We start from the raw sequence: 10,126 nt of genomic DNA, 5'->3' as shown, positions 1-10,126 counted from the left end.
TTTTATAGAAGCTGAAGGGGTAAGAGAAGTTGGGACGTGGCTGATCTCATGTACTTAATAAACAGGGAGCGCACCAAGACCAGAATGTAAGTTGTACTGCAAGACAAGCAAGAGGTTGTCCCAACCACTCTAAGAAGGGTTTCAACTCAGCATTTCCTTTCCACCCCGGGTTAACTCCACCCCTTTCCCCGGGGATCAGAGGCTGCGCGGCCGCGGAAGCTTGTCCGCCGCGGCTTGCCGTAGTGGCCCTGCCCCAGCGCTTGGTGGGGCCAAATATGGCGTCCTCCGAGCCAGCGCCGACCGTGAGTTCAGGCGCTGCGGAGGGCGAGGAGGAGACGATACTCTATGACTTGTTGGTCAACACCGAGTGGCCCCCGGAGACGGAAGTACAGGTGAACCAGGCCCCTCCGGGGCTGCGGCCAGCTTGGTGCCGGCGCTGCCCCGGCAGAGCCACGTAGCCGGAGCCACGTAGGGTGATGGAGCTGGGCTCCACCGCTTGTGCGGTCGTCCTGGCAACGGCACCGCGGGCTAACGGGGGTCCGGGTCCCCTAGGTGGGGGTTTTCTTGCATGCCTCCTGGACTCTTAAGTCGGTTCTCGGGGTGGGGCGGGGGGCGAAACCTCGGGCTCTGAGGCACGTACCTTACCACCCCCGTTCTGTTTCACCGTCCCTACTTGGAGGGGAGGCACAGCGTTGGACTCGGGGGTCCTTCCCTCACCTAGACCCTCGGTGGTCCCTTCCCCGGGCCGGCCCGGGCAGGGCTGGGCAGGGCTGCTCCTCACCTGCTGTGGGAGTGTTTTGCAGGACCCTGCAGTCATCTCAACATCTGCTGGGCTGTCGTGGAACGCGGCATAAACCTTTGCTCCTATTTGGGCCCGAGTTGTGCCAGTTCTTGCGTTATTTCAGTAATTAATGAATATATGTGTGTGTCTGTCCGTGTCCCAGATACTGTCAGGCGCTGCGCTTCCGAAGTGAATAACTTTAGTGGTACTTGCGGTCTTAGAGGGAAGACAGTGTAGTAAACTTTTTCATCACCTGCTGTAATAGGCATTTTAATGGCGATATGAGCAAAATGCCCTGAGGAGTGAAGATTTATGAGGACCCGGGGTTGGGTTCTGTGTTAGAAGAGGGGTCGTAGGTGTTGGTAATCTGGACCTTGGGGTCATTCAGTTTAGTTCAGTTCAGTTCAGTTCAGTCTCTCAGTCGTGTCCGACTCTTTGCGACCCCATGAATCGCAGCACGCCAGACCTCCCTGTCCATCACAAACTCCCGGAGTTTACTCAAACTCATGGCCATCGAGTCGGTGGTGCCATCCAGCCATCTCATCCTCTGTCGTCCCCGTCTCCTGCCCCCAATCCCTCCATTAGTTTCATAGAAAGGAACTCCCAGGCACAGGGTGGAGATAAGAACCAGGAATCCACATTTATTAAACATATTTATTGAGTGCCTAACGTGTGCCAATTGCTGTTTTAAGCTCAGAATATGCAGCAAGATGGGAAAGGGATTTCGTTAAAGATCATGGGCTCCAGCCCATACGAATTCTTATTTACAGTCTCTTTTCTGAGTTTCTCTCTCTCTCTCTCTTTTTTTTTTTTTGGGCTGCTAAGTTTCTTTACTGGAGAAAGTACTGCTTCTCCTGTAAAGTTTATAAGCTTTTCTTTAACCTCCTTCCCACTGCAGTTTCTTCTTTTTGGAATATTTTGTAGGCTGGCAGAGATCCTCATGCATAATTTTTAAAAAGTATTTACATAGTTTCTGTTTGTGTTGAACAATTGATATTTTGTATCTTATGCAGCTGGAAAGTTGCTGCTGCTGCTGATTGAATAGGATAGTTTCCACACCTTAGCACTCACTGGTTAATTACAATAATGTTATAGAAATGCTTAACATTATAAATTGGTTAAAGAGATATGTACTGCATCAACTCATATTGAAACCTCATAACACTTTTTTGTTTGGTTCTATTGATTTCAACTGAACTACAAACTCTTGAAAGGCAGCTACATTTGACTCATTTTTATATTCTTCCCCAAACCAAATTTTGTCTTCGCAAAGTAAATGATCAATTCATGTTTGTTGAATGAAATTACTTTTTATGGCTTTTAAGCCATATCTGTCTGCACTTTGTGACCATTATGACATCTTACAGGTTATAGTGCCTGGTATTGTTTAACTTATGTTTGGTCTGTACTTAAGGAACTATTTAATATAGCAGTTACAAATCAGTGTGGCTGTTTGTAGTATTTTCTCTGTGAATATGCAGCTAATATTCAATAAATTTGCTTTGGGGCATGAGTTTATTGATCCATATGATCACTTTTTCTACAAGCAAAACCCCTTTTAGGCCTCTGTAGCCCACCAAAATAGACTGTGCCAACTGGCAACCAGTGTGGTCTTAGACCTTGACTTTTTCTGTCGTTACACTGGTGTTTTGATTTAGAAACATTTTCCAGCTTCAATCCCTGTCCTGTCTTGCAGAATTCATCCTGACAAATGCCTGTATCTCTGGCATGCTCACTTTGCTAGTGCTGCTTCTCCTTGTTTTGTTTCTATCTATAAGTAATTTTAAAGATACTGGTAACTTGTGCCCAGTACTGAGTATTCGTAAAGAAATATAACTTACTGTATAAGTATCAGTAGAAAATTCTCAAGATTTTTTTTTTCATTTGCAGCCTAGAGGCAACCGGAAACATGGTGCCTCCTTTATCATCACAAAAGCAATTAGGGGTGAGTATAGCTTATTTTGGCTTCCCTTATAGCTCAGTTGGTAGAGTCTGCCTGCGGCACAGGAGTCTGCATGCAGTGCTGGAGATCCAGGTTCGATTCCTGGGTTGGGAGGATCCCCTGGAGAAGGAAATGGCAACCCACTCCAGTGTTCTTGCCTGGGAAATCCCATGGACAGAGGAGCCTACCAGGTTACATTCCATGGAGTCACAAGAGTCAGACATGACTTAGTGACTAAACCACCACCATAGCTTATTTATTTATGATATAGTTAGCAGATAATTTTTTCCTTATTTTTTCCTATTCTGCAACTATGCTCTTTTAAGAAGTTTAGGGATTTGAAGATGTGTCCTTTTGAGCTTTAATGTAAACTCAGTTGCTAAACTAATTACTTTTAATTTGCCTGATTAAAATGAGTATTAATAGCATAAATGTTACCTGTTTTATAAAAAAATGCATGTGTTTTAACTATATACGTCTATGTAAGTACACGTGTGTATATATACATATACACATATATGGATGTATTCATATGTTTATACAGACACACTTTTTACAGTTTATTTTTAATTAAAGGATTATTGCATTATGGTATTGTGTTGGTGTCTGCCATCCATCAACAGGAATCAGCCATAGGTATACACATGTCCCCTGCGTCCTGAACTTCCCTCCCACCGGTCACCCCATCCCTCCCACTGGTCACCCCATCCCTCCCACTGGTCACCCCATCCCTCCCACCAGTCACCCCACCCCTCCCACCTGTCACCCCACCCCTCCCCTCTAGGTTGTCACAGAGCACCAGTTTGAGCTCCCTGAGGCATATAGCAAATTCCTACTGGCTGTTTTGCATATGGTAGTGTGTGTGTTTCCACGGTACTCTCTGCATTCATCCCATTCTCTCCTTACCCGCTGTGTCCACAGTTCTGTTCTCTGTGTCTCTATTACTGCCGTGCACATAGGTTCATCAATACAACATTTCTAGATTCCATATATATGTATTAATATACCTGTTTGAAAATATAATAATAATTTTATCTTCTGATACAAGACCCACTAGCATATTCAGTTTTCATTATCAAATGTGAAATTTTAAAAGTTTAGGAAATATATAAAAGTAATGTACTTAGTTTAGGAATATAGAAGACCACAAATTGGAATAAATAATTCCTCATTTTACCACCTGGAGATAATCTCTTATCCTTCAGATCTTTTGCTGTTGTCACATACATACCCATGTATGCAGGTTCACACATATGTGTACATTTTAAATGGAATCGTATAAAACATTGCTTGTCAATAGTGTGTTGAAGATTTTGTTTCCCACGGACTTCCCCATTTTAGGCATTATTATTATTTTTAAGTCTTTGCTGTAAAGTGTGAAATGGTCATAGTCTTTATCCAAATACTTTGGTTTGGGTGATCACTATGATTTCTACTCTATGGTTTCATTAAAGCCTCTTAGGCAAAATTTTGCATCTCAAACTACTTTTACTTGTCATACAAAGTTTTGAATAATACAGACTTGAGACATATAAACAAATATATGATCTTGTGAGAGTTATTGTGTATATTAGATTATATTTATTCTTGTCAAGAGTTGTATTCTCCATGTTTTGTTTTGTAATGACTCACTCTACAGTGTATTTTAGACTTATTGTCAGTAAATCTAAAATAGAAAATGATTCCCAAAGAATAGCTCATTCATATTTGGCTTTGCTGTTTCTTTTTATTACAGATCGTTTATTATTTTTAAGCCAATATATCTGGTACAGGTGAGTTGTCAGCGCTTCAGAGAAATGGTATGAACAGCAAATACAAACAATATTATTCCTATTTGTTATTGAAGTTTTCAGAATTGAATCCCATATTGTGATGTGAATGCTGACATTCAGGTGAACCCAGTTTATAAAACAGACCTGTCAAACATTTGGTAATTGGTATACCCTGACAAGATCTTTCGGTAGGCTAATTTTCGATCCCTTAGTTATTATTGAGAATATCTCATGACCATTTCTGCATTCTCTGAATGTTTTCTCAGCCTTGCCTTGAATGTACACATTCAAGAACAGATGGACCTATTCTTGCATTATCTTTTTAAAAACGTTTTTGTTCTTGCTGTTGTATCAACTCTTGTAGTCAGTGTTCAGTTGCTGTGGTCAGAGAAGGTCCTCTTAGGTTTCAGTTCTTGGAAACTTCTTAGTTCTTTTGAGTGTTAAGTATGTTTTTAGGCCTGCCTGGTGCTAATTTTCGAAACAAGGAGATGATTAATCAGACCAAAGATATATTTTTGCTTTTAAATGCACGTGTAGGAATTGATTTATAGAGTTATTTCCCACAGATTGCTTTTTCCTTGAGGACAGCTAATCTTAAGAGCTCTAGAGATAACAGGGTTCTAGTTCTATAAAACAAACCTTTGGCTCTTCCCTAGGGTTACCTCCAGTGCTTTTCTGCTTTTACTGTGTGTGTATGTGTGTATGCAGGCATTGAATTTCTTGCTGAATTTTATCTTATTTTGGGGGATGTGGAATGCGATAGAGGAGTGAGTGAGAGAGAGGGTGGTCATGGGAGGGGCAGTGTAAGAGGTAGGCTGTTTTTCCTGGGCTCACCGGGCTACACTTGCCAGTGCTGAGCACCCTTGGTTAGGGATGGCAGAAACGATGTCTGTTTAGGGTGCTCCTGAACAGTAAGTTCTTCTGTTATTTATTGAGGAGGAGGATTTGCAAGAGCTGCCTCTGATGCAGGCCTTGTCCTGCGTGGAAACACCTTACGATCAGGCGTCAGGAGGTGTCTTTCTCGCAAGAAGTCCCTTCTCTTACACTGGCCACATTGATTAGTGTACAGACTTGAGTGCACCATGAGGTGATTATCTAGTCTTCTCCATGGTATGTTTCTTTCAAAAAGCTTGTAGTTGTTTTGCTTTTGAGTTTATGATAATTATACTTAAAAGGTCTTGGAGCCAATATTTGTTTTGAGTGGCCTTTTCAAGGTTTTTTTTTTTTCTTTCAATCATGAAATATTACAAACAGACTGAAAATTGTAGACAGTAATATAATCTGTTATGATCATATCCACATCTGAATTAAAGCAGTTGTTGCTCTTCTGCCATATGTGCTTCAGATGACCCTGTTTTTATTTTTATGCAACATGTTAGAGCTCAAGTCCACTCCTCCCCACCCCCACCTTTGCCTGTCTTCTTCCCCTCCAGAGGAAATTATCATTCTCATGTTGATTGTATCACAGGCATGTTTCATATCTTTTTAATTATATTAAGTACCTCATGGCATTAATTGTTTTGCCTTAAAAAATGAACATAAATATACCAGATGTAAATTACTAATATTTTTTATCCTATGTTGTGTTTTCTAATTTCCATATTTTTTTTTCTTTTTTCCTGTTTCTCTTCCCCCATCGAATTATTTTTTCTTTCCCACCTATTTTCTTGATTTTCTTCATGTGTTACTCCTCTAATTTGTCTGATCTAGATTCACGTGTGGTGGGTCGTTTCCTTGTATCTTTTGTTAATGATGCTATTGTGAGCTTATGCTTGGGAACTTTGCAGCATGTGAGTAAAGTGAAATCACCGTCCAGTCTTGCATGTAGTAAAGACTTGGGGTTTTGCTATTTCATTAGGAGGTTTCATTCCCATCCCCCCACAGATCAGAATTCCTCGCAGAGATGAGATTCTTGAAGGTCTCCCTGGGTCCCTGGTGACGTTTGGCTTGTTCCCCTTGCTCTGATGGCACAGTCTTTTGAGGGGGCCTGGTCTCTGCGGGGGTCTCACCTCCCACTCCTGTCCCGCCTGTGGCCCCTCACAGGTGTTTACTCTCCATTTTGAGTTCTGTTCCTCTCTTTGTCCTGTGCCCATTTCCAACTTTGTTCTCTTTGCATTTGTAGTTCTTGGGAGATTTCTGTTTCTTTCTGTGAGTTTAGCTGTGTATTAGAGTTTGTTTTTGTTAGCATTGGAGTCTGTATTTCTGGGTGTGCCTTGCAGGAAGTGTTTCTTATAAGCTGACTCTGCTGTTACTGGCTCCCTCAGATGTCTTTTCCTTAAGAAAAAACATATCATTGACCACATAACCAGGGTGTTTTTTGGTAGTAGAGAAATGTACGTGGTCAAGTTTCAGATATCGAATTAGTAACTTTCAGTTTTGAGTTTGCCAATATTCTGTTTTTACATTCTAACGGAAAAAAATCCCTCTTGTTCACTATAGATCTGCTGTTTATAATATTTACCTACTATATGTGGTTTTCATGATTAGATTTTTTTAAATGGGCTAATGTGTTGTGGTTTCAGGCCTGCACCTTTCTTGCTCCCTGATGGACTGGTTCGCTTGGTTAATAAACAGATAAACTGGCATTTGGTACTTGCAAGGTAAGGATGCATAAAATTCACCTAATGTTTCTCTACCTGGATTAGCATTTAAATTCCATTATGGATATTAATTTTGGGGTCCTTATGGCCTGCTCTCTTGGTTTTTTATTGTATATAAATTCCCTGTGTCACACATGATTAATATTGTTTAAATAATGCAACTCTCTTGAATTATTTTGTATGCCTTTGTACCTATATACACATCTAATTATAAGGTCAGAAGTTGGATAATTAAAGATGTGAAAATATTTGAAAATGATTTTAACTTCTTAAAATGGTTCCGTCTATGCTAATGAGAGCTACAGATACTCATAAAGGGATTTGTTTCTCTTTCTCCCCTTGAAAGCAATGGGAAACTCTTGGCCGCAGTTCAAGACCAGTGTGTGGAGATCAGGTAAGCCTCAGTTGTATTCATTCAGCAGTTCCCTTTAGAAAAGATTTACTTGATTTATGAGAACTCAGGTTTTTAAAGGGGGTATATTTAAAGGGATTTTGTTATTAACTCATGTAATTTTGTAAGGTGTCAAATGCCAACTTATGCTACTTAAAGGATGAAGGCTGCTTTCTCAGAGTTTGCCTTCTACTTCCCCAGATCACTCTGTCTCCTGAGAAATTTTACTTTCTCAGTAGACAAAAGCATATATTCCAGAGCTCTGAAAATCACTCTTCTTTCATTGCTAAGTCAGATAAGCAGATGCTCAGGAAGGTGAAAAAGCAATAGAGACAGCTTTACTCTGTTGGCATAAAGCTGTAGATGGAATGTGGGCCTGCAGAACCCTAAGGCTTCGTGTTACTAGATACCACTGATTCTTTGTCCTCCGGAGACATCAGTGGTATTACATACACATCTAGAAGATTTCTCAGAGCTGGGCTTCCCATGCACTTTATTTTTAAGTAGTATATCAGTTGTGAAAGAAATAGCAACATTGGCAACTAATTTAGGAAAACTAGTTTATGCTCTCAGGAAATTGTCAACAGCAGACTAAACATATTGTACCTTTGAATCTGGGGGCTACTCCTGACTCCACGAAAGCTCCAAGTCTTGAGTCTTAAAAAATAAGCAAATGAGGTGGAAATTTCAGGCTGCCTGGATACCAGTCAGAAGTTTTTTCTGCTGCTTTATTGTTGACTGAAACTAGTTTTAATAAGCATTCAGTTTTTAGCACACTGTTTCTGTTCACAAAATTTCTTTTTTCATTTATCCAAACAGAACTGGACCCCTCAACTTTTAGGGGAATAGATGGAGGGTTAGTTCCTCTTGGGGCTCTGACTTCAGATCAAGAGCCTCTGTGATCCTTCTTAAAACCATCAGGACAGAGATGATTGGCAATAATGACTGCTTTTCCGAACTTCATTCTCCATCCCACATGGCTTTGATAGGCAGGGCGCTCTTCTCTAACTGCAACAGTGAGCCTTGGGGGCATGGTATTTTAGCTGATAATTGTTAATACAGATGGGCTGGCACTTCCTACTCCATTTGCTGCAGTGATGTGAAGTGTTTCTCTTAGAGAAATGTGTTCTTCGTGTGACTTCTTTATGAACAGCAGATAGTAGTAAAAATTGCCATCTTTTTTTCCCCCACAAAATGGGAACATTAATGGAATGATTTTAGTTGTTAGACTGGAATACAAAGGTGGCAAAAGATTGATACTTAGGCTTGTGAAGGAGATTTTGACTAAGGGTTTCTGGAACTTGTTACTAAAAATTTTGATGAAAAGAAAAAAAAAGTAATTATTTGCTTTTGTAAGAGGATTTGCTACTGGATTGCTAGCATGTACAATAATATTTATAAAACGTGTACATAGGCCAGATCTGTAAGAGTCCACTCATGCATTTGAGACTAAGTAGTGAGGGAACATTTCTGGGCAACAGACGTGATGGTCATCAAGATCTTATTTGTCTGGTCTATAATTTGCAAGAGCTTTGTAGCTTGGTACATTTAAAGACTTTTGGGGCCAAGAGGCAGCTGTATGAGGAAGCCTTTCAGGGACTCATTCCCATTGGATCCCCTTCCCCTCATTGCTTAAGTGTTGATCCTTGATGCTCCTGTAATAATCAACACATTAGTGATAAGAAGGTAATGCTAATGGTGTTGGGCACTGTTGTAGGTGTTTTACACGTGTTAGCTCAATCCTTGCAGAAGTCCTTTTTCTCTATATTAGAAATGAGGACTCTGGCACAGTATGGTGAAATAACTTGCCCAGGTATTTGAAATCAGCTCTCCTAGCTTCAGTGTTCATGCTCTTGTCTACAAATTTGTACTACCTCTTGGTCATGCCTTTTAGCCATCTGTGCCAATATGTTTACATGTGGGTTTCCCCCAGTATATTTATGGCCTCTGCTTTGCACTACTCCAAGGGGGTGCCATTTGTTTAAAACTCCACTGAATGGGATCTGCGGCTCCGTTATACTGTGTGTTCCTTGGATACATGGACCGTTTTCTTTTTTTTTCCCTTGCACTTGTATATTTCCTTGGATGTAATAGGTGCTTAGTTTATGTTTCAGTGGCCTGTCAGCAAGTGGGATGGGGAAGCAGATTCTGGAGAGGATATTACGGGGCAGAGCCCACTCTCTTGTTCACGTTGGCATTCAGTTGCTTTTGTTGCAGATAGACACCCACACTTACTTTGCAGTAACCTGAAAGGAAATGTCTTTGAGCAAAGTGAGGTGGTCAGCAAAGAAAAAGGGCAAGGTAGATCCCCGAAGTCACCGCTGTGACTAGTGGCTGTGCTGAATTTTTAAGATGTTTATTCTCACTGCTCCATTTGTGTCTTCTCTGCCACAATGAGGAGCACATACAATCCAAGATTGACTCCAGCAGTAATGGTAGTCGGCACTCAGTATTCAGTAAATATTTGTTCATTGAATTAGAATATGAAAGATAATTATAGTGTCTGGGGTTGTTATTCAATATTAGGAAGCAGTTACAAACAGGAGATGGTTTTAGTGGAAAACATGCGAAGCTGAAACACTGTAGTTGAGACAGCTCTGCTGATTGCAGCGCAGGGCTAGGCTGCTGTCCCTCCTCTTC

General features: G+C 41.0%; 1 protein-coding gene across 1 annotated transcript in view; it reads left to right on the top strand.

Moving 5' to 3' along the window:
- Positions 1-235: 235 nt before the first annotated feature.
- NBAS (NBAS subunit of NRZ tethering complex) overlaps positions 236-10,126 on the top strand; it is a 308,496-nt gene continuing 298,605 nt past the window's right edge. The window contains exons 1-5 of the mRNA XM_061154831.1: positions 236-392; positions 2,672-2,726; positions 4,459-4,495; positions 7,018-7,095; positions 7,442-7,489. Coding sequence (XP_061010814.1) covers positions 276-392; positions 2,672-2,726; positions 4,459-4,495; positions 7,018-7,095; positions 7,442-7,489 — 335 coding nt within the window. The 5' untranslated portion in view covers positions 236-275. The remainder of the gene's footprint in view (positions 393-2,671; positions 2,727-4,458; positions 4,496-7,017; positions 7,096-7,441; positions 7,490-10,126) is intronic.

This window comes from Dama dama, chromosome 11, assembly GCF_033118175.1.
Source record: "Dama dama isolate Ldn47 chromosome 11, ASM3311817v1, whole genome shotgun sequence".
Lineage (NCBI taxonomy): Eukaryota > Metazoa > Chordata > Mammalia > Artiodactyla > Cervidae > Dama > Dama dama.
The sequence above is the reverse complement of the archived record's forward strand: the minus strand, read 5'-3'. Positions and strand labels throughout refer to the sequence as shown.